Source organism: Rana temporaria, chromosome 3 (assembly GCF_905171775.1).
Source record: "Rana temporaria chromosome 3, aRanTem1.1, whole genome shotgun sequence".
Taxonomy (NCBI): Eukaryota; Metazoa; Chordata; class Amphibia; order Anura; family Ranidae; genus Rana; species Rana temporaria.
Window position 1 is genome coordinate 126955097 of NC_053491.1, and position 25559 is coordinate 126980655.

At 43.3% G+C, this 25559-nt stretch overlaps 1 protein-coding gene across 1 annotated transcript in view; it reads left to right on the forward strand.

Moving 5' to 3' along the window:
- CAMK1D (calcium/calmodulin dependent protein kinase ID) overlaps nt 1-25559 on the forward strand; it is a 404427-nt gene that overhangs the window by 354473 nt on the left and 24395 nt on the right. Inside the window, exons 4-6 of the mRNA XM_040343402.1 lie at nt 5588-5726; nt 5871-5997; nt 13131-13206. Coding sequence (XP_040199336.1) covers nt 5588-5726; nt 5871-5997; nt 13131-13206 — 342 coding nt within the window. The remainder of the gene's footprint in view (nt 1-5587; nt 5727-5870; nt 5998-13130; nt 13207-25559) is intronic.

Below are 25559 nucleotides of genomic sequence, written 5' to 3' on the forward strand. Positions count from 1 at the left end.
ACCTAGAAATCATCTCTTGCCAATCTCACTGCATTTAATAAAAATCTGATTAGTTGCTATTTATTTTAATACTTAAACTAAACATATACTTAAAGCTTTCACTGTGTCAAATGTTAGATTCAAAACACAAAAACATACTTGGGGGGCACACCCTAAAAATGCTATACATCTAAGATGGTGCTGCTATAAGGCCTCGTACACACGACCGTTTTTCTCGACCGAATCCAACAAGAAACTTGGTGGCAGAGCTTTTTTACCTTGGAAACCGGCCGTGTGTATGTTTTTCATCGTCGTGGAACTCAACGAGAAAAAAAGTTCTCTTTTTCCTCGTCGGGAGTCTCAATTTCCTCGTCGTGTTTCTTGTCGGGCTGGTTTACGACGAGAAACACGATCGTGTGTATGCTAAGAAACCTGCGCATACTCAGAATAAAGTATGAGACGGGAGCGCACCTTCGGTAAAAGTAGCGTTTGTTATGGAGATAGCAGATTTGTCACGCTGTAACAGACTGAAAAGTGCAAATCGTCTCCTACCAAACTTTTACTTAACACGCAGTAACATGAGATTAGCAAAAGCAGCCCCAAGGATTGTGCCAGTGGAATAGAACTTCCCCTGCCGTCGTATGTGTTGTACGTCACCGCGTACAACGACGAGATTTGGTCTTGACCAGGGGTCAAGTCCTGGGGAAAAAAGTGTGGGAACTCCCACCCAAGATCCACTATCCCAAAAAAAAAAAATGATACGCTTATATGCATAATTACTAAACCGCATGCAAGTTCTTTCTAAATCCAGCGATAACTCGCAGCAAACCTCCGCAATGTCTCCTGGGAACAATGACAAAAGTTCCCAGGAGACATTGCGGCATCGAGGAAGTGACGGAATACCCACACACTACCCGATGAATCCATATACAGGAAGCGAGTAGTAACAAAGTATTAATAAGATTCGCCTGCCCCTGACAGTGACTCGAGCTGGGCATCGCCGCTAAGTGAAGGATCGGCTCGGGCAGCTTGGCTGCTCTCAGCTGCTCCTAGTCCTGCAAAGGGAACTGAGTTCCTGCTGTGAAAAAAGTGCAGGAACTCCGTTCCCACGCGTTCCCGCAGGACTTGAGCCCTGGTCTTGACAGTGTGTACGCAAAGCAAGCTTGTCAAGTTTCTCGACAAGCCTAACAAGGAACACTTGAAAATATTAAAAAATATGGGGTTTTATGGTCTTATAGCAGCACCAACTTAGATGTAAAGCATTTTTAGGGTGTGCCCCCCAAGTATGTTTTTGTATGTTGTATAGACCCTGACCAGGTCTCTCTTGGGCTAGAGCACCTCTCCCCCTCTTCATTACCTTTTTATTAGTGGCCACAAGTGCTAGGAGGAATCCCTTCAGTTCTCCCATATAGAGGAGTTTATCTCCCAAGGTTGAGACACTAGGTTCTTTCATTCTATTAACAGGTTAGGACCCACTAATTTGGGGTACTTTGTCGCATTAAGTGGGCTTGGCACTATATGACCATATAGTGTGACCAAACCCCCGTATTTTTGAATATGTTTGGGTGTTTTTAACTAGCCTTGCAGGATAAATGTCATATTTGCATATGTGCGCTATAATATGTTTTGAAATGTTAAAGATTGACTCAATAAACTTAACCAAGATATATGCCAATCTACTGCTGGCCATAAATATTGCATGCCTATACAATCAACTAAGTTTGATAGAATTAAACAGAAATTCGAATGGGTTTGGGCTCACATAAGAGCCAAAGTATTCTCAACATCTGGATGAGGTTGTATTACACAGTGACTGGATTGGTTGGAATTGTATTTATTAAATATGAGCAGATTGTATGCTACATATCATTAGATATAAATAATCTCCTCTTTCAATCACTTTTTGTACATTTTAATTATACAATATTTGTTATTTTATGTCAGTCATCCCAAGCTAAGACAAGGGCTTTGGAAGGTAATTCAATTAAATCTTCTGCTATTTACAGATTTAACCACTTGCTGGTAGTTTCCTCATTTTGCGTCAGGAGAATAAAATATACCATAATAAAGGATGGAATTTTGCTGACGCTATACATTTTCTGAGTACCAGATAGTTGGAGGCAGTAATGGCCACGATCTGTAGTATGTCTGCATAAAGGTGTACTTTCATGTGGTTGCAGGTTGCTTTTTTTTTGTAGCTTAAAATATAGTTCTACAACAGACTGTACAAGCAAGTTGTAGTGGTCACCTAAGGCCTCGTACACACGACCGAGTTTCTCGGCAAAAAACAGCAAGAACCTTGCTGGGAGATAATTTTTTGCAGAGGAAACGTGTCATGTGTACATTTTCGTTGAGGAAACTGTCGAGAACCTCGACCAGCCAAAAAGAGAGAAAGTTCTCTATTTCCTCGACGGGAGTCTGATTTGGCTCGTCGAGTTTCTGGTCGGGCTGGTTTTCGACGAGAAACTCGAACGTCTGTATGCTAAGAAACCCGCGCTTGCTCAGATTAAAGTATGAGACGGGAGTAAAAGTAGCATTTGTAATGGAGATAACACATTTTTAAAGCTGTAACAGACTTAAAAGTGCAAATTGTCTCTTACCAAACTTGTATTTAACACGCAAACACATGAAATTAGCAAAAGCAGCCCCAAGAGTTTAGCCAGTGGAATCCGACTTTCCCTGCCGCTGTATGTGTTGTAGGTCACCGCGTTTGAGAACGAGGAGATTTTGGCTTGACGGTGTGTACGCAAAGCAAGCTTGCCGAGTTCCTCGACAAGCCTGAAGCCTCGTACACACGACCGAGAAACTCGACGGGCGAAACACATCGTTTTGCTCGTTGAGTTCCTTGTTAGGCTGTCGAGGATCTCGGCGAGCCAAATTTACCCATTCCCGTCGAGGAAAATGAAGACATGCTCTCTTTTTGGCTCGACGAGATCCTCGACAGTTTCCTCGTCAAAGTGTACACACGACCGGTTTCCTCAGCAAAAAAAAAATACCAGCAAGTTTCTTGCTGGTTTTTGCCGAGAAACTCGGTCGTGTGTACGAGGCCTAACAAGGAACTCGACAAGGAAAACGATGTGTTTCGCCCGTCGAGTTTCTCGGTCGTGTGTACGAGGCTTCACAGATAAATTTTCAAGATATGTTTAAAGTAAAACTACATTTTTTTATCTGAAGTATGCAACCTCTCATAAGATATAAGAGAGAACTTCCGGCAAAAGTCCTTGTTACAAAATCTATTGGCTACACATGAACATTAAAACGCAGCCGGCTGACACGTTTCGGCGTGAGCCTTAGTCATAGCAACCTTTTAACATTGGTCTTTTGAACATTGTATTGTGCCCCAAATCTTGATCACCTGTAAATGTATTGCAAATTCTGATCACAAGGATCTAATTACCACTACTTGTTGCCAAAGCATGGGTGCTCAACCTGTGGCCCTCCAGCTGTTGCGGAACTACAAATCCCATCATGCCTCTGCCTTTGGAAGTAATGCTTGTAACTGTCAGTCTTGCAATGCCTCATGAGACTTGTAGTTCCACAATAGCAGGAGGGCTACAGGTTGAGCACCCATGGTCTAAGGATGTGGTAGGTGGAGTTACCCACACTCCCCATACTTTCTAGTAGCCCTTCCAATTATTTAAAGCATGTGATGTTACTGCATCACAGCAAGTATAGACAATGCAAAAGGAGCCAATGGGCTTTTGTGGCAATACCCTTAAACATTGTCCACTAAAGAGAGGACATTGGGCGTTAATTTCCTTGGCCAGAATAATAATTTATTCTGCTCATTAAAATTAGTTAATGCTCAAGTGCTGAACACACCTAGAGTTAAGGCGTGTTTGCACGCATTAAGCGTTTCTCTGCCAAAACGCTGCTGCTCCTGGATGCACTGGTCTGTGTGGGTGGGTGGGTGTGGGGGGGGGGGGTTGGCCTCTAAACGCCCCTGTCTCTAATTGCCTCTTAACACTTGCATGTGCATTGACACATAGGGGTTGATTTACTAAGGGCAAATAGACTGCTTATCAAAGTACAGTTGGCCTCTGTAAGTGCAGTTGCTCCAGAGCTTAGTAAATCAGGTAAATCTTCACTTTGCAGAGAGTACCCGATCACATGCAAGACATTTAAAAAAAAAAACAGTATTTTTTGCTTGCACATGATTGGATGATGGAAGTCAGCAGTGTTTCTGCTCATTTACTAAGCTCTGGAGCAACTGCACTTTGCAAAGTCTTTTTTCCTTTAGAAAATCAAGCCAGTATGCTAACATACAGGGGCATTTAGAAGCAGAAGGCCTAACAGGGATTTAAAGGTAAATATAGACAGTCACTTATCTTTACTATTGATGCCTAATTGCATGTTTGTTTTTTTTAGTTCATCCCTTAGTTCTACTTTAAAAAAATTCTAAAATGTTAAACCAGATACACAGATAAATAAGATTGCTGAAATTGGTACTAGTCATAAAGTCAAGGTTATGGCTATTTTTATTTCTTTCAATCCCATGTTATAGCTCTAGCGTGCTGGACTTCAAATGCCGGGAATGATTGATTAAACGGTTTATTGTAAAGAGAGTTGAAGTAATGAAAAACAAAAGTATATTTTGACAGTCACGGCTATATAGATATTTGATTGTTTTATTTTTGCCACTAAACAAGGGATTTTATTGCATTTGCTTGGAGATTATGTGCTATGTCTTTATTCCTGTGCATTGAATTCCATTTTAACTATCAGACTAGATAACATCTTCAGAGTGTTCCTTTTATTGCCCATGCCCTGCCTGCATATTAACAACACACTTCAATAAATTCCAATCAATTAGGAAGGTAATAAACCATTAATGGCAAAGGAATAAACACAGTTTAACTTTGGACATAATGTGCCGGATTCAGATACATCGGCGCATATTTCTGCCGGCGTAGCGCATCTCATATGCGCTACGCCGACGTAACACAGAGAGGCAAGCAGAGTATTCACAAAGCACTTGCTCCCAACGTTGCGCCAGCGTAGCGTAAATTCTTCGGCGTAAGCCGGCCTAATTCAAAGTAGGTGGAAGTGGGCGTGATCTGTTTAAATGAACCGTGACCCCATGCAAATGATAGGCCGTGGACGCTTCTTAATGCGCATGCTCAGAATCACGTCGGAACGACCGCCTAAGATACGTTGAATCACTGCCTACGACGTGAAAGTAACCTACGCCCAGCCCTATTCACGTACTACTACGTAGACGACGTAAACACGACGGCTGTTCCCTGGTCCATACCTTAACATGACTTACACCTGCTTTATGAGGCTTAACTTTACGCCGGACGTACCACTTACGTAAACCGCGTATATTCATGCGCTGGGCGCAAATACGTTTGTGAATCGCCGTATCTCACTCATTTGCATATTCGAATCGTAAATTAATGGGAGCGCCCCTTGCGGCCAGTATAAATATGCGCCCACAGCAGTGTGAACCTAGGCTTAGGGACTATTTAATGTGATTAATTTTAGCTTGCAAAAAAAATAAAAAATTATGCACGAAACCCCGCTTTAAATTTATACTTTGGAATTATCCATGCAGAATGGCACATTTGTGTATGCTTGTTATTCATTTCAAATGTTCGTTTCACAGAGTTTCTGGAGGAGAGCTCTTTGACCGAATAGTGGAAAAAGGATTTTACACTGAAAAAGATGCAAGCACGCTTATACGACAGGTGTTAGACGCCGTTTTCTACCTTCACAGGCTTGGAATTGTACACAGGGATCTGAAAGTGAGTAACAATACTGAAACCTTGTGCTTGGTGTGGCTGACACTCCCTACTGGGTTCATCATGTACTAAAATGTGAAGGTATCAGTTCTCATGTGGACCAGTTACACATTCACGTGATATCTTTTATGTTTTTTTCCTGTCTAGCCTGAAAATCTGCTGTATTTTAGTCAAGAAGGAGAATCAAAGATTATGATCAGCGATTTTGGTCTCTCCAAGATGGAAGGTAAAGGAGATGTGATGTCAACAGCCTGTGGAACCCCTGGGTATGTTGGTAAGTGACAGCACAATGTTGCATTGAACAAATACTTAAATCTTAGTGGAAGCCCTCAAACAAAAGTGATAACCACCATATCTGTGTTTACTTCCCTGTCCCAAAGTGCATTACGTCTTGGTGACATATTGGAAGATCATGAGTTACAAGGCTTTATTTAACAATATGGTGTCATCACAGCCTGGAGGAGTTTTCTGCTTTCACTGAGTGAAAGGAACTGTCCGCTGTTTGACATCTGAGCAGTATGCAGCAGATTAAGCACTGGCCTTTCCCCTACCTGGGGCATAATTTAAAGAAGACATTTAGGCTCTACAACACAACACCTTTAAAAGGCTGGTTCCCCACTGCAGTGTGTACATTTTAGCATAAATGAATGCAAAATACCTGTTTCCCCCTTTATATACATCACAAAGCTCCATCTCCTCTGTGTGATGTGTGGCTGGTCAGAGTGAACGTAGACCACCACCAACAATGTATAGAGCAGGGGACAACGATGGGTGACATCACTGGTCTATTGCCTTTAGCTCTATAGTTAGCTCTGCACATTACACAGAGGACAGATGGTTTTGCTTTCATGTAACTGCATAGACCAGGGGTGCTCAACCTTTTGAAGAGCAAGGGCCACACAAGTGACTTGGTAACCGGTCGCGGGCCACAATGAGTGGAGTGGGTGGATGGCACCCCACTCGGCTCTATAGAGTCCACTCTACTCTCAGCACACCAAACTCCCAGGTAATAGAAGTTTATGGCTCAGTGCAGGTAACCCACAGGTGCACTTCTCTGCACCTGCGGATCAGTTTGAAAGCAGCCCAGTAACCACTGCAGAACAGGTATGCCCATATATAATAAACTTACCTTTAATAACAGTATTCTATTCTATTTTATTCCATTCCCAGAGCAGGAGGTCGTGGGCCACATCAGAGGGCTCCGCAGGCCACATGTGGCCCCCGGCCACTGGTTGGGCACACATGGCATAGACAAATTAGGCAAACAATTGCAATTTATGTTAAAATGTATGTAGCACAATGGGGGAAAGTAGGGGTGGGGACAGCATTTGAAAGGTGGGTTCTTGTATAGCCTAGACTTCTACTTTACATTTTCCCTTGGATGAAGGATTTGTGGTATGTTAGAGAGACTGCATCCAGGCTGAACAGCCTACTGGTCTAACCTGGCCCAAAATGATTTGTAAAACAGTAAAGTTATCCCAATTTGTTTTATATTGTGAAAGATAATGTTACGCCGAGTAAATTGATACTCAACATGTCACGCTTCAAAATTGCGTCCGCTCGTGGAATGCCGACAAACTTTTACCCTTTAAAATCTGCATAGGCGACGTTTAAAAAAAATCTACAGGTTGCATGTTTTGAGTTACAGAGAAGGTCTAGTGCTAGAATTATTGCTATTGCTCTAACTATCGCGGCAATACCTCACGTGTGTGGTTTGAATACCGTTTACATATGAGGGCGCTACTCACATATGTGTTCGCTTCTGCGCACGAGCTTGTCGGGACGAGGCGTGTTTTCTGGCTCCTAACTTTTTTATCTGGCTCCTAGATTCCAAGCAAATTTGTTAAACCCTGGAATAGAATACTGTTATTAGTCAGTTTATTACTAAAATCACAGTGTATATATGGGCATATCTGTTCTGCAGTGGTTACTGGGCTGCTTTCAAACTGACCCACAGATGAAGAGCAGTGCACCTGCGGGTTTTGCTGCACTGAGCCATAGACTTCTGTTAATACCTGCGAGTTTGGTGAGATTTCTGAAAGTGCACCAGACCTACAGAATATAATAGAAGTCTATTGAAAAGTGCAGGAAACCAAAGGTACACTGTGTTGCACCTGTGGTGTGGGTAAACCGCAGCGCATCAGTGTGAAGGCAGCTTTGGACCCCTTTCACATGGTCAGTTCGACCCAATTGGACCCTCCATTCACCTCTAAGGAGTGGCAGATGTAAACCGAATTGTGTCCTACCTCCAATCCGCTAAAGAAAAAAAAAAGAGTATAGTGGGTTGTGTCTGTATCCACTCTGTATATGCAGAGCGGACACAGACCTGCTCCGCTCATTGTGGCCTGCGACAGGTTACCAAGTCGCTTAAGTGGCTCTTGTGCTTCAAAAGGTTGGGCACCCCTGCTGTAGAGGCTCACAATGGGCAATTTGCAGGCATTTTTTTTTCAAGACTCTTTTGTCTTTTCAAGTTAAAGCGGGGGTTCTGCGGGAATTTTTTTTTTTTAAGCTTTGCATCTATGGGTTTTACGTTTGTTAAGCTTGTACTCACTTGTCTGTAGTTTCTATTCATCCGCACTGTCATTCGGCCGTAAATAATGTTTTATAAAATTTGCTCCAGGAATGTTCCATCTTTATTGTGGGCATTGTAAAGCCCACAAGCAAATACTTCCGGGAAGCGGTGAATGCTGATATCCCAGCATTCACCACTCTATCCCGCGCATGAGCAGTGTTGACGGCGAGCAGCGTCGTCAACACTTCACGGTTGCCATCACAACTGGCGGCCTCATGAAAAGTGCGCGCTCCGTTGTGACGGTATGCACAGCATCAGGATTATCGGCTCTAACTCAGAAGGGGCATTATGAATAGTCTCCTGGAAAGCATGACGCTGTGCTCCCAGGAGACATAGCGAAAGATTCCCAGCAAACACATTCGGGGCACATAGAAAGGGAAGCGACACAATCACTCCCGCGGGAGACAGACCAGGAAGTGTCTGCAAATAAGAAAAGATTAAAGGTATTTCAATGCTTTAAAAAAATTTAGATAGCGAAATGTTTATCTAAAAAATAAGCCCCAGGATATGCTCTACTTTATATTTAGGGTGAACCTCGGCTTTAAGGTGAAATTAATAGAAAGAAAGAAATCAAATTAAATTTATGCCTTGAAATAGTATTCATACCCCTTGAAATTTTCCATATTTTGTCATGTTACAACTAAAAACATAAATGTATTTGATTGGGATTTTATGTCATAGGCCACTCCATGACCTGACTAGGCCACTCTATGACCTGAATGTGCTTCTTGTGCCTTGGCAGTATGTTTTGGGTCATTGTCTTGCTGGAAGACCCATCCAAAACCCATCTTCAGTGTTCTGACTGAGGGAAAAAGGTTCTCATCCAAGATTTTTACAATACATGGCCCAGTCCATCGGCCCCTCAATGTTGCAAAGTCAGCCTGTACCTTTAGCAGAGAAACAGCCCAAAAGCATAATGTTTCCACCTCCATGCTTGACTGTAGGGATGGCGTTCTTAGTACACACGACCGAGTTTCTCGGCAGAATTCAGCCAGAAACTCAATTCTGCCGAGAAACCCGGCGTGTGTACACTTTCGGCCGAGGAAGCCGGCGAGTTCCTCATCGAGCCAAATAGAGAACATGTTCTCTATTTCCTCGTTGTTCAATGAGGAAAGTTGGCTCGCACAGAACTCGACGAGCAAAACGATGAGTTTTGCCCGTCGAGTTCCTCGGACGTGTGTACGGGGCCTTAGAGTCATAGTCAGAATTTTTCTTCCTCCAAACACGGCGAGTCGAGTTAACTTCAAAGAGCTCAGTTTTGGTCTTATCTGACCACAGCACTTTCTCCCAATCCTTCTCTGAATAATTTAGATGTTTATTCATTAGTATGACTGTACATGTTCCCTTCTTGAGGAGGGGGAATTGCCCTGTTTGGAGTAAGAAAAAAGCTGACTATGACTCTAATGCCACATACACACGACCGTTTTTCATGACGTGAAAAATGAAATGTTTTAAACTGGTCATTAAAAACGATCGTGTGTAGGCTCCAGAGCATTTTTCATGACGTGAAAAATGGGCATTAAAAATTTAGAACATGCTCTAAATGTTCGCATTGTTTTTCACGTTGTAAAAAACGGTCGTGTGTAGGCTTTGACGTGAAAAAAACGGGCATGCTCAGAAGCAAGTTATGAGACGAGAGCGCTCCTTCTGGTAAAACTAGCGTTTGTAATGGAGATGGCACATTCGTCACGCTGTAACAGACTGAAAAGCACGAAGACTGAAAAGCGCGAATCGTCTCTCATCAAACTTTTACTAACACAAAATCACCAAAGGGTGGCGCCATCCGAATGGAACTTCCCCTTTATAGTGCCGTCGTACTTCACCGCGCTTTGCTCAAGCATTTATTTTTTTCATTATCGTGTGTATGCAAGGCAGGCTTGACAAGAATCACGTTGAAAAAAACGTTGTTTTTTCTAGACCATTAAAATTGGTCGTGTGTACGCGGCATAAGAACACCATCCCTACAAGTTAAGGATTTGTAGAAGATCTGTAAAGAAGAGTGGACCAAAATCCCTCCTGAGATGTGTGCAAACCTGGTCACCAACTACAAGAAATGTCTTACCTCTGTTCTTGCCAACGAGGGTTTCTCCACCAAGTACTAAGTCATGTTTTGCTTGGGGATCAAATACTGAACTGCAACTGAGCCGCTGGCTCTTTAGGCACTTCCACAGCCAACCAGCTGCCGTTATTCAGATGGCCGGCGCTCGCCAGGGGGCCGGCCATCTGAATAGTCGGCGGCAGCGGCAATACATAGATTCATGCAATGCATGAATCTATGTATTCTATACAGTGGCGGTGCGGGAGCGAGAGGGGGCGGCGCCCCGGCGCCCTCTATGGACACACCGCCACAGTTGGGACGGCACTTTAGAAAAACCTGTCAGTATTGTGACGTGCTAAACTTTTTTTTTACCTATTGCTAAGGTGTTCCTTAATCAATTTCCATGTAATAACTACAAATTAATATTTACCCAAAGAGCTAAATTAACAAACCCAAGCAGCAGCACAGACAAGGCTGATGCTGGGAATACTGATTCTTAGTTGAGCCTTCCAGTGTCCTGTGAGCAGAGGGTCTCGATTCCAGGAATCAGGAGAAAGCCGTCATCTCTGTGTCAGCGCAGCTGCTCCTAGGCACTTTCATCCTGCAGCATCTTCATCTTATCTGATGTGATCCCTGGAAGTGGGTCACATTTATTCATGTCACTGCAAAGATATTTTCATGCATCTCATAAAGCCACTGCTGACTATGTCTGAACATAGGGTACAGCTCTGTGACAAGGACAGTCAGACACTTCTGTTACAGTGTCTTCATTTAAACAGCATCCTGTGCATGTTTGGTGATATTCCGCATGTCATTTTTCTGCAGGCAAAAATATTACAGCAGTGTCAATTTTACTTTAGGTACATTTAAATAAACTTACTGCTTCAGCAAATAGTCATAATAGTTATAACGATTTTGTTTTTGGGACACTAGTGCACGAGCATATATGGTTACAAGAGCATATATGGTGTAAGAATTTTTTTTTTACAGTATCTCACAAAAGTGAGTACACCCCTCACATTTTTGTAAATATTTTTGTATATCTTTTCATGTCATAACACTGAAGAAATTACACTTTGCAACAATGTAATGTAGTGAGTGTACACCCTGTATAACGGTGTAAATTTGCTGTCCACTCAAAATGACTCAACCGGTCTAAACTGGTGTGTTACATTTGGTGCTTCTGGAAGAAGGGTCAAACATTCCCATAAACACACTCCTAAACCTTGTGGACAGCCTTCCCAGAAGAGTTGAAGCTGTTAGAGCTGCAAAAGGTGGGCCAACTCAGTATTGAACCCTAAGGTCTAAGACTGGGATGTCATTAAATTTCATGTGTGTGTGTGTAAAGGAAGATATATTGACAATATAGGGCCAGATTCACAGCGGACTTACGATGGCGTATCTCCACGTACGCCGTCGTAAGTCCGAATGTGAGCCGTCGTATCTATGCTCCTGATTCTTAGAATCAGTTACGCATAGATTTGGCCAAGAAACGAGCGGCGTAAGTCTCCTACGCCGTCGTATCTTGGGTGCAATATTTACGCTGGCCGCAAGGGGTGCTTCCGTAGATTTACACGTCGAATATGTAAATTAGGTAGATACGCCGCTTCACAAACGTACTTGCGGCCGCTACGCCGTTTACGTAAGGCTTACGTCCGGCGTAAAATTCCCCTGCTATATGAGGCATAGGTAATGCAAAGTATGGACGTTGGCAAGCGTATCTTTTTACGTCGTATACGTAAGTCGTACGTGAATGGGGCTGTGCGTAGGTGACGTTCACGTCGAAAGAATTGAGTATTTCCGATGTGATTCTGAGCATGCGCGCGCATGCGCCGTACGAACGACCTTCATTAACATACAACACGCCCCCTACCTGCCTATTTTGAATTGGGCGGGGTTATGCCGGGCCATTTGCGTTACGCCGACGTAACTTACGGAGCAAGTGCTTTGTGAATACTGCACTTGCCCGTCCAAGTTGCGGAGGCGTAGCGTAAATGGGATACACTATGCCCGCACAAAGTTACGCGCTCGTACGTGAATCTAGCCCATAGTGTATATCCCCAAATCCTCCGACCCAGTACAGAGCTCACCTCAAATCCCTCCGAGTACAGAGGGGAACCCAGTAGGCAGAGGCTGTAGGCAGAAAACTGTACCAGTACAGGCATTATGATGGGCTCCCTGCTCAGGACGGTTTGGATCATCAAGAAGAGGCCTTGGTCTGTGGGGCTGGGCGGCCAGATAACTGGGGAAGAGACAGGGGTGCTCATAGACTGTCAGGTCTCAATGAGTAGGCGGAACAAGCACTGCCTTTCTTTTGTCCTTACTGGAGTTTCCAAGCAACCAACAGGAGGCTGTGTAGCTTCACATACAGAACCAGTGCCAGAGGTGGCGGAGCTGGCAGTATTGAGTACTGGCTGACAATTTTTCACTTTTCTTAGACCTATTTTTCTTTATTCCATATGGTTTTGCTCTCCATAATGTGTTTTCTGGACTAGCGCCAGACTATTTCAAGTACATGGCAATTCATATAAAGCAGTCATCCTTAAGTTTTCCTGCCAGTCTTCAATGGTCATTCTCTTCTCACATGCCAGCCTACAATTGGTAGCACAGAGGAGGTGCAACAGAAGAGTAATACACCAGCTTGGCAGACTATCATGTTATCTGTTTGGGTACTGGATCTTTTCCAGTGTCTCCACATAAATGGAAAAACTATTATTACCTAGATTTTGATGAATTCCTAATGATTGCTGTATGTTTTTCTGATTATATTATGATGATGTATTATATTCATTTACAGCTCCTGAAGTGCTTGCCCAGAAGCCATACAGCAAAGCAGTAGACTGCTGGTCTATCGGGGTCATTGCATATATTCTGTAAGTATAGTAACTTTCACATAAATTCGCATTTCCATATGCAAGGGGAAAACACAGATTTATTAGTTGTGCTAACATATCTCTATTACCGTTAATTATTTCTGCCAACTGTCAGAACTGCGAGTGTTTTGTATTATGCTTGTACGCAAAGTAGCTATACATTACAAAACATGTCTAATGCCCCGTATACACGTCCGGAATTTCCGACAAGAAAAGTCTGATGTAAACTTTTGGTTGGAAATTCCGACCGTGTGTAGGCTCCATCGGACTTTTCCTGTCTGAATTTACGCCAACAAAAATTTGAGAGCTGGTTCTCAAAAATTACAATCGGAAATTCTGATCGTCTGTAGCAATTACGACAAGCAAAATTCCGACGCATGCTCGAAAAAAAAATTCAACACATGATCGGAAGCATTGAACTTAATTTTCTCGTCGTAGTGTTGTACATCGACGTGTTCTTGACGGTCGAAAGTTCAGAGAACTTTTGTTTGACCGTGTGTATGCAAGCCAAGCTTGAGCGGAATTCCGTCGGAAAAACCATCCAAGGTTTTTCCGACGGAAAATCCGATTGTGTGTTTTTGTCATGTTGGAATAGAGTACAACATATGTTTTTTTCTGTATTCTCTTGGGGGGCTCTTTCCCTTTATTTTCTGCCCTAACAGGAAGTGGGTGAAAATTTCTTCTAAATGAAGAGAAATCCCTCTTAGGCCCCGTACACACGTCCGAGGAACTCGACGGGCAAAACTCATCGTTTTGCTCGTCGAGTTCTGCGTGAAGCCGCCGAGGATCTCGGCGAGCCAACTTTCCTCATTGAACAACGAGGAAATAGAGAACATGTTCTCTATTTGGCTCGACGAGGAACTCGTCGGCTTCCTCGGCCGAAAGTGTACACACGACCGAGTTTCTCGGCAGAATTCAGCTCCGATCGAGTTTCTGGCTGAATTCTGCCGAGAAACTCGGTCGTGTGTACGGGGCCCCAGTTGTTAGTGGAACAGCTGTGCCCTTGGAAGATTTCCCACACCTTCGGTTCTGGTGACAACTTTCGTATTTTGGCTTTTCGCCCATTTTCTGTTCCATGGGCAGTGGTCACCAGGATAGTTACTGTTAAGATACAGTGATGTGCCCAAAAGGGTGATCAGACAACAGTAAGAAAAAAAATATAGTTTGTAAGTAAATTGGCCCAGCTTTTTTATAGATCCCTTACTTCCCCTACGTGAAGGAGTCTGATCACTGTTTACACTTTCTTTGCTATTGGCAAAAGCTTATCATACACATTACAACCTAAATGCGCAAACTCCTTTATATCTACCAACAACTATATATTACAAGGGACCTCCAGATTGCATATGAATTGATTGTATAGAATAAGTAATTCTTCATATTACATATTTTTTGGAAATCTCAAGTTTATTGTACAAAAATTGTATGGTTAGATGTAACGTGACCCCCCTTAGTCAGGAAGATCTCTAATGGGATTGCATGCAGCCCACGCCCCTTAGACTCAAAAGATTGATAAGAATAAATCTAAAGAATTCCCAGAATAAACGTATATAATAAAAAACACACAAAACAACTATTGGCATAAATAATGTCCGTGGCACTTTATTGGTTTGCATAAATAAATAAATAAATCTAATATATTTTATTCAATCATAAAATTCCAGTAAAATTAAATCTATCCAGAAGCTCAGTTATTAGAACTTGAGCCAAAAATATTAAAATAACAATAAAGTCCCCCCTAGACATCCAGGGTGACTATAACCCCACATACCGTATTTATCGTGGTATAACGCGCTCCCGCGTATACCGCCCACCCCCAAAGTGACCCCCAATCCTGTGGAAAAAAAGTTATTTTTGTACTTACAGTTTTGGTGTCTTGCGCGGCGTCCATCGGTCCATCGGCGGCCTCGTCAGGTCCGGCGTCCTTCTGCGGCTTCGGGTGTCCTCTTCGGCAGGTCCGGCATCTTTCTGCTGGTTCGGGTGTCCTTCTGCGGCTTCGGGTGTCCTTCTGCGGCGGGTCCGTTGTCCTCTTTGGCGGGTCCGGCGTCCTTCTGCGGCGTCCTCGCGTCCTCCCCGCTCGTTTCCCGCGCCGAGTTTTGAATACTGCGCCAGCATATACCGAGCGCAGTACACTCGGGCAGGCTCGGCAACTGTCGCGCTCACGTCCTGTACGTCCAGGACGTGACCGCGGAAGAAGCCGAGACTGGCCGACTATACCCGAGTGTACTGCGCTCGGTATATGTTGGCGCAGTATTCAAAACTCGGCGCGGGAAAGCGGGTATCGGCGTATATCGCGCACCCACGATTTTGCCCTGATTTTCAGGGCAAAAAAGTGTGCGATATACGCCGATAAATACGGTAAGTGCCAACGACAAGGGAGGGGTGGGAGGGTAGCTCATATTTGAAGGCTTGACTAACTGCAAAAATTCCTGTCAGACAGGGATATTTATAGGTTCCTGGGTTTTCCAGAACTTTCCGCTGCTTTTAATTGGATAAAAGCTCACCTCACAATTTTTAAAGAGGCAGTAACCTAAAACTGTCTCCATAATAATTTATCCTATAAAAATGTATTTAGCAGGACAAAGAGAGGGGAGGGGCTACAGCAAGCCCATGAAGGCGGGCCCAAATAGCTGTTCCCTCCTTTTACATTCTACAACAGCAGATTCTCCAGATTTTTATTTCTAGTCGCTTTTACCCAACAAAAATGTGAAATTGTTCTACAACAGTTATAACATTGTTTGTACTATGTATCAGTTTAATTCTTTTAACTCGATATTTACCTCATACATGACCAGTGAGGACATGGTTTCCAGCACTTAAACAGGGGAATTCAATAATGTCGTCTTAGCTACACTATTCTGGTGGATTGGCCCTTTAAAATGCCTTGCACCATTTTCAAAAATCCCTGCTGCCTGTGTCTGTAGCTATCGCAGCACATGCCACAGATTCAGATTGTTCTTAATAATGCCACTTTGTAAAAGTGGCTTTAATACTTCACCAGATTAAAAAAATAATTCCATCCACTTCCTAGATTACAAAACTAGAGGTAATTAAAACAGAAGTATAGGGTTTGGGATTTTTGCAGATTTAGACTTGCCTAGCCTGCTGTCTTCTGAAAACAGATCACAGACGTGCCGAACTAACTGTACTCCTCTACAGGAGAAGTAAAGCTAAACAAGCTTTGGCCATACTTTTCTTTTAAGACCATCTCTAAGTTGGCATATAGAGTCAGGCAGAGTGCCTGTCTCTGTATACTGTGTAGCAGAGCAGAATATTTGCCGTCGTTACCTCTTCCTCTCCCCACCTGCCACTGGTTGTTAAGGTTAGCCAACAGCCTCCTTGCAACCAGTGAATGGGCAGAGCCTGATGGGGAGGCTGTGACACCAATTCCCCATCAGGTCAGCTCTCTTCTATTAACAGCAGGCAGTGGCTGTCTAATGGCTATGGATCCACCTATTGCTTGCTGCCAATCACTAAGGCCCCGTACACACGACCGAACATGTCTGCTGAAACTGGTCCGCAGACCAGTTTCAGCGGACATGTTCGGTCGTCTGTACGTCCGACCGGACAATTTTCCGGTGGATCGGACAGGTTTCCAGCGGACAAATGTTTCTTAGCATGCTAAGGAACATGTCCGCTGGAAGCCTGTCCGTCGGACATGTTCGGTCGTCTGTACAGACTCTCCGGACATGTCCGCTCGGCCGAAAGCCCTCGCATGCGTCAAAGTGATTCGACCCATGCGTGGAAGCATTGAACTTCCAGGGACGCGCACGTCGCCGCGTCATCATCGCGGCGACGGCGCGGCCACGTCACCGCGTATCGTGTCCGCGCGGATTTCTGTTTGATGGTGTGTACAACCATAAGACAGAAATCTCCAAGCGGACATGTCCGCTGAAAACGGTCCGGCGGACCGTTTTCAGCGAACAGTTCGTCCGTGTGTACGAGGCCTAAAAGAGCAGACCTTAGGGGGACCTAGTGTCTGTGAATCCCCATCAAGCTTTTATAATCCCTGGCTACTGCGCTGTCTGAGTGACAACTGCTGTGGTGGGGTGGGGGCCCAGCTGCACTGATGATGAGATATTCATATAGGACACTCTGGTCTCAATGCACCTTTGCATGCAGCATGTGCCCTAGACTCATGTAGCAGTTTACATGAATCTGTCTGGGGGACATTCAAGGAAAATAAAAATCAGCATTTTAGCTTGCAAATGATTGGATAATAAAATCAGCAGAGCTTCTCCTCATTTCAGATCTACCCCTCAGATTTACAGCGACTGCACTTCCAAGTGCACTTTCAGTGCAATTTCAAGTGCACTTTGCACTTGTAGTTTGCACATGTAGTGCAAAGTGGAGTTACCTTTTGTAAATAACCCCTAATGCATCCATAGGTTTTGTTTTCCTTTCTTTCACACAGGCAGGGCAGGACTTAGGGTGGTGGGGGCCCCTGGACTTGAGTGTTGAAGGGGCCCCCTGGAGCCGAGAATTGGGGGTGGATCGAAGATGTTGAGCGAGGGGAGGGGATCATAGTTGTTGAGCGGGGGGGGGGGGTGCGCATTAAAGTTGTTGAGCGGGGGGGTGATTTGAAGTTGTTGCGCGGGGGGGGCACATTAAAGTTGTTGAGCGGGGGGGGGGGCCCTCTCGCCTGTGCACGGAATGTGTCAGCTCTCTTCCCTTCAACAGACATCCACACACCACTCCGGTTCCTCCTGGAGGGGTTTTTGGGGCCCTGGGGACCTCTGAGCCCTTTAATAAAAAACAAATATATATAAAAATAAAAAAGGGGGGGGGGTTGCCGTCTGGGGCCCTGGGGGCCTCCGGACCCTTATTTTTTTTAAAGGGGGCCCCCTATTGGGCGGGGCCCATGGGCTTGAGCCCAGTCAAGCCCAATGGTAAGTCCGGCCCTGCACACAGGCATTGCACTGGCTTTTTTCCAATGGCAAATTCTGAGAACACAATTAACCACTATGCCATAATGGGGCAGCAAGGTGTTCTTGAACTTGCCCATTGTCTCCTATGTTCTTAGAAGGTACATGAAGGCTGCTTATCCTCCTCTAGTACCCTCAGCTAACATCCTGGACCATTCATTGTCTCACTCCATGCAGACTGTAACTGAGTTTGGGGGGGGGGGGGGGGGGGCAAATTCAGTTTTTTGTCTGTACCTCCTTTCTCAATCCTCACTTAGGTGAGGACAATAATATGTCTCACCCCCTCCCCCTCCTGGGACATGTCACACATCCTAAGAGGCTGCAGGACCAGTTCCCCTGCACTGTCTGACCTTGCACATTTGCCGCGGGGAGCCAACTGTGATTCATCAGTAAGTCACAGCCAACTCCCAAATTAAAGATAGCGTTGGCTGAGATCCAGTATTGGCGGGTAAAATAACTGCGAGTAAACAGCTCTGGACTCCATAGGCTGTTAAGTAGTACCTGTTCTTTTAAAGTCACCAGCTACAGTATTTGTAGCAGCTGATTTGTAATTTTTTTAAATGCTGGTGAAGTTCTTCTTGAAGATAATAAGAGTGGTCCTTTTTCTCTGGATAGCATTAGATCGATCACTCATGGATTTTACGCATTACTTACTGAACTCAATTTTCTTTTTCTTTTACGTTTCTGAACACATTGCTGTATTACGGATCTTCATGCAGCTGCTTGTCTATAGACAACAATGCATCTCTGTTCAGATTGACTACCAGTGACAGGTGGTGGTACTTTTTGGGGGGCAAAGAAATACCCCCCTGCTGTTTGCCGGTTGGTCCAACACTTACTCCATTGGTGGGTGGCAGACAGCAGGTAGGCAGTGTGGTGCAGTGGCTCTATGTCCTCTCCTCCATGGTGGCTTCCAGCTCTTCCCCTCCTCCTCCTAGGTGTCCAGTAGGATCGCCTGTCCTTTCAGCCAATCGGGTGACCAGTGTCAAAACCGGCTTCCTGATTGGCCCTGGATCAGTGTTACAATAGTGAATATTCAATCACTGTTGTGGGATCGGAGCGCGCACTTTGCGACCCAAGCCCATCCTATTTTGAAGCAATGGAGGGGGGGGCGGCACCCGATGCCAATACTGTTGGCTACATGACTACAAATGCTGTATTTCTATTCTGACTCGTGTTCAAGCCTTATTATCAATATGATATTGGTCAATATCTGAATGATAATTACTGAGTGTGAAAAAGAATATAGAGTCACTAATCTGGTTTTAAACAGTACATTCTACATTTTTGGCTTTACCCCACAGTTAGATCTACCTGTCCATGAGTGTGTGCAACTCTGACCAAGACATAATTGCCTTGAATTCTAAAACATTAACCATGACAGTACAATTGATTTGCAGGACCATTATCATGAAAATTAGTATACTAACAAGAAAACAGTTGCAAAAACAGCTTGCCCTTCAAGACATTTACTTTTGCTTTTCTACACATGACACTGATTTAAATACTAAGGGCCAGATTCACAAAGGAAATACGCCGGCGTATCTACTGATACGCTGGCGTATTTTCAAATTTGCCGCGTCGTATCTTGATTTGGAATCCTCAAACCAAGATACGACGGCTTTTGGCTAAGATCCGACAGGCGTGCGCCTTCGGATCTTAGGTGTAATTTTCCGGCGGCCGCTGGGTGGAGTTCGCGTCGTTTTCCAGCGTCGGGTATGCAAATTAGGTGATTACGGCGATCCACAAAGATACGCGCGTTCGTCGCAATCTCTTACGTCGTCGCTAGTCAGTTTTTCCCGTCATAAAGTTAAGGGTGCTTTTTCATGGCTTATATTTAGAACAGCCATGTTAAAGTATGGTCGTCGTTCCCGCGTCGAATTTCGATTTTTTTTTTGCGTAAGACGTCCAGGAATACGAAATTACGTTACGCACGTCGCTGTAATTTTGCGCAATGCACGGCAGGAAATTTTCTAACGGAGCATGCGCAGAACGTTCGGTGCGGGAACACGCCTAATTTAAATGGTCCATGCCCTATTTGAATTAGGCGGGCTTGCGCCGGACGGCTTTACGTTACACCGCCGTAAGTTTACACGCAAGTGCTTTGTGAATCAGGCACTTGCGCTGAAAACTTACGGCGGTGTAACTTAAAGACGATACGTTACGCCGCCGCAGTTCTTTATGAATCTGGCCCTAAAACCTTACTATACTGCTGTTTTTGTTACATGGTTTCTACAGAGACCAATATAACGGTGTAAATGGCAAATAAATACAATATTGTACAGACATCTGGGCTTTACATGGGGAAAACAGGTTATATTTAGAAACAACTGAGCATCAGCCATTACCGGAGATTTAACACACACTGTAATCCAAGAATACACTTATCGGACTTGCATCAGCGCCAGTTAGTAATGAGTAATAATTACCTCCAGACTGCTTTGTTTGGGTTATTGTAGTTGCTGTCAAAAACTGCACTGTTAGAAAAAGTGTTTGGAGAATTATAATTTATGTTTTCTGTTTTATGAGAAAAAACACATTTTTTCACAGATGTTGTAAAATTCTCCCTATTGGTCCAACTACTTTACCTTAGATAAATTAGTAGCATTGATTAGAGGAGTATAGAGCTTCTGCACTCGCTGGGCTTAAGCTGGGCGTAGATGCTTTGTTTGTTCATCCAGGGGACACAAGCTAGGTGGATGGAGAAATGACCCCCCAACAGGACGTTGTATTCTGACAGCGGCTTCCGCTGCTATCGGAATGCACAGATCAGTGGCTGCAGCTGGTGATTGGCAAAGGATTTCAAGCATGTCCATGTAACAGGGGGTCAATCTAATGATCGGCTTCTGTTGAACTGGGAGGACCACACACAGACAAAATTCCAGTTTTCAATCCACCTGTGCCCAGCTTTAAGTAGGTGAGGAGGGGTTGGCAAACCCCAGCAGGGATGCCCGGGTTGGCACCAGATGCTCCATCTTGCCCTTGCACTAGTGCTGGAACTGTCAGCTGTCATTCAGCACTAAGCCCAGAAACTGAAGCAGTCAGTTCTATCGATCACTACATAAGAGCATGCTACAGAAGCAAATTTACATAGAATACTTCCACATTATGCTAAAATTTGAGGTCTATTGAAATCACAAGTAACAACTCAGCACTCTCCTCACAGCAATAGATCACTGATTGCAGCCAGCAATAGATCATTGTTAGAAGCAATCAGCTGCTACATGAGGGATCTGGATGAGATCTCCACCACCATATCTGGAACCCCTCACAAAGAAAGTGTAGAAAAACTGAAAAATAAATAAATGACAATGACTTTGAATGATTTGGATGACATTTGCACTTACTGCACAAGCATCAAGTGCTCACGTAAGTGAATGCCCGGTCATTTGAATTTTTGTGATTGCAAACCTGTACAAATTCACCATCAAGCTACTTTGTGCCTTTGTCAACCGAACATAATCTTATTTTAATGTTACGCTAAAAATTTACACAAACCATTTTTTTTTTTTTTTTACTGCGTGCATCTCAATGTTGCATATAAAGGGGAATAAAGCTCTCCCTTTAATGTATACATGCTTTATATACTTTGAGCTATACCTTTATGCTTTATGTGTTTATGTGTATGATATTTTAATTTAGATTAAGTTGATTATATTGTGGAGTAAATATAGAGGTCTGGGCAAATTAAATAAACATTGATTAACCACTTTAGCTCCGGACCATTTGTCAGCCTAAAGACCAGAGGTGTTTTTACAATTTGGCACTACGCTGCTTTAACTGGTAATTGCCCGGTCATACAATATTGTACCCAAACTAAATTTGCGGGTTTTTTTTTCCCACAAATAGAGCTTTCTTTTGATGGTATTTGATTGCCTCTGCGATTTTTATTTTTTTGCGATATAAACGGAAAAGGACCAAAAATTAAAAGAAAAAAATATATTTTCTACTTTATGTTATAAGAAAAATAGAACAAACTCAATTTTAGTCATACATTTAGGCCAAAATGTATTCAGCCACATGTCTTTAGTAAAAAAAAATGTCAAGCATATATTTTTGGTTTGCGCAAAAGTTATAGCGTCTACAAACTAGGGTACATTTTCTGGAATTTACACAGCTTTTAGTTTAAGACTCTCATTTCTTAGGTTGCTAAAATGGCATGGCAACCCCCCCCCCCCAAATGACCCCATTTTGGAAAGTAGACACCCCAAGGAAATTGCTGAGGGGCATGTTGAGCCCACTGAATATTACATTTTTTTGTACCAAGTGATTGAATAATGACAAAAAAAATAAAAAATTACAAAAAGTTGTAACTAAATGATATATTGCTCACACATGCCATTGTTATATGTGAAATTGCACCCCAAAATACATTTTGCCGCTTCTCCTGAGTACGGGGATACCACATTTGTGGGACTTTTTGGGAGCCTAGCCACGTACGGGACCCCAAAAACCAAGCACCGCCTTCAGGATTTCTAAGGGCGCAAATTTTTGATTTCACTCCTCACTACCTATCACAGTTTTGAAGGCCATAAAATGCCCAAATAGCACAACCCCCCCCCCCCCCAAATGACCCCATTTTGGAAAGTAGACACCCCAAGCTATTTGCTGAGAGGCATGTTGAGTCCATGAAACTTTGTGGAAAAATTAAAAAAAAATTCCACAAAGTTGTCACTAAATCATATATTGCTCAAACATGCCATGGGCGTATGTGTAATTACACCCCAAAATACATTCTTCTGCTTCTCCTGAGTACAGGGATACCACATGTGTGGGACTTTTTGGGAGCCTAGCCGCGTACGGGGCCCTGAAAACCATGCACCGCCTTCAAGATTTCTAAGGGCATACATTTTTGATTTCATTCCTCACTACCTATCACAGTTTTGAAGACCATAAAATGCCAAGATGGCACAAACCCCCCCCCCCCAGATAACCCCATTTTGGAAATTAGACACCCCAGGATATTTGCTGAGAGGCATGGTGAGTATTTTACAGCGCTCATTTATTTTTGAAAATGAAGAAAAAAAAAAATATATATATTTTTTTTTCAAATCTTTGTGACAAAAGGCAAGATCTGCAAAATACTCACCATACCTCTCAGCAAATAGGTTGGGGTGTCTACTTCCCAAAATGGGGTCATTTGGGGGGGGTTTGTGCCATCTGGGCATTCCATGGCCTGTGATAGGCAGTGAGGAGTGAAATCAAAAATGTACACCCTTAGAAAGCCCGAAGGCGGTGATTGGTTTTTGGGGTCCCGTACGCGGCTAGGCTCCCAAAACGTCTCACACATATGGTATCCCCGTACTCAGGAGAAGTAACAGAATGTATTATGGGGTGTAATTCCACATATGCCCATGGCATGTTTGAGCAATATATCATTTAGTGACAACTTTGTGCAAAAAATAAAATAAAATTATTTTTCCCGCAACTTGTGTCAAATTATAAAATATTCCATGGACTCGACATGACTCTCAGCAAATAGCTTGGGGTGTCTACTTTCCAAAATGGGGTCATTTGGGGGGGGGGTTTGAACTGTCTTGGCATTTTATGCACAACATTTAGAAGCTTATATCACACACCACCCTCTCTTCTAACCACTTGAAGACAAAGCCATTTCTGACACTTTTTATTTACATGAAAACATATTCTTTTTGCAAGAAAATTGCGTTGAACCGCCAAACATTATATATTCTTTTAAAGCAAAGGCCCTACAGATTAAAATGGTGGGTGTTGCATTTGCGCAGCGATTTTTCAAAAACATTTTTTTGGGCAAAAATATTTTTATTTTAATGCACTAAAACACACTATATTGCCCATATGTTTGATGAAATAAAAAAGATGATCTTAGGCCGAGTACATAGATACCAAACACGACATGCTTTAAAATTGCGCACAAACGCGCAGTGGCGTCAAACTACATACATTTTTAAAAGCCTCTACAGGTTACCACATTCGATTTACAGAGGAGGTGTACTGCTAAAATGACTGCCCTCGATCTGATCTTTGCGGGGATACCTCACATGCATGGTACAATTTCTGTTCACATATGACGCCAGACCGACGCTTGCGTTTGCCTTTGCGCGAGAGCAGGGGGGACAGGGGTGCTTTTTTTTTATTATTATTATTTATTTATTTATTTATTTATATTTATTATTTATTTTTATCATTTTTATTGAATGTAAATATCCCCTATGATAGCAATAGTTAGTGACAGATACTCTTTTTTTTTTTTTTTTTTAATTGGGGTCCATTAGACCCTAGATCTCTCCTCTGCCCTCAAAGCATCTGACCACACCAAGATCGGTGTGATAAAATGTTTTCCCAATTTCCCAATGGCGCTGTTTATATCCGGGGTGGTCATTCACTCCCACTGCTTGTAAAAGCAGTCTAGAGGCTAATTAGCTTCTAGGATTGTTTTTTCATGAAAGCTGACCGCTGGCTAAAAAGAATGATACCAAGATGATACCTAAACCCACAGGCATCATTCTGGTATAACCATTCAAAGTCCAACAACATACCATACGTTGAGGGTTCTTGTTGGACATGTATTGTAATCTTTTTTTTTTTCATGCAGCCTGTTGGCTGAGCGAAAAAAAGAGATTGATCGGTGGGTATGCCCACCATTAGAATACCTCCCTTCATCCACCCACTTCTAATGATGGGCATACATGCACCATTTATATATGCCGAAGCATGGGGGCATCCTCCCGCAAAAAAGTTATGCCGCGCACCCATGGTCAGACTTTTCCACTGGCAAGCCTCCGTCGGCATTTCGACCGTATGTACGCGGCATAAAAAGTTATGGCGCATACACACGGTCAGACTTTTCCATGGGCAAGCCTCCGTCGGAATTTCGACCGTATGTACGCGGCATTAGGAGCATATATGCTCTTTTTTTAACTGTGGTGGTGAAATCACCTCCTACAGCGTTGGAGTCACGGCTTTATGTATCATGGGAGCAAACGCTGTTGCTGTCAAGCTAAATAAATCCGTGCTGCAGCTGAATGCAAATGATGGTTAACAATAAAACAAACATTACAGTATAACATACCATACCTGCAAATCAAATACAATAAAACATATTAAAAATAGAGAGAACAATATATATAGAACAATAGTGAGTGAACATAAGAGAGAACAATAGAGAGAGAGGAGAAAAATACAGCCACAACTATTTTTGGATTTTTTATTTTATTTATTTTTTTGTGTGTTTTTTTTTAAAAATCCACTTTTTTCACTTTTATAAAAAAACTGTAAAAAAAACTGTAAACTGAACGTTGCAGATTATGGTCTCTCAAAATGTGATGGCCATCACATCTTCAGAGACCCTGTGTTAGTGTGCCTAGGACTGTGTGGTGCTGTACCCTACGCTAAAACTCAACTAGTGTGTGGTAGCATTTGAAACATTCACCAATGCAGAGACCAGGT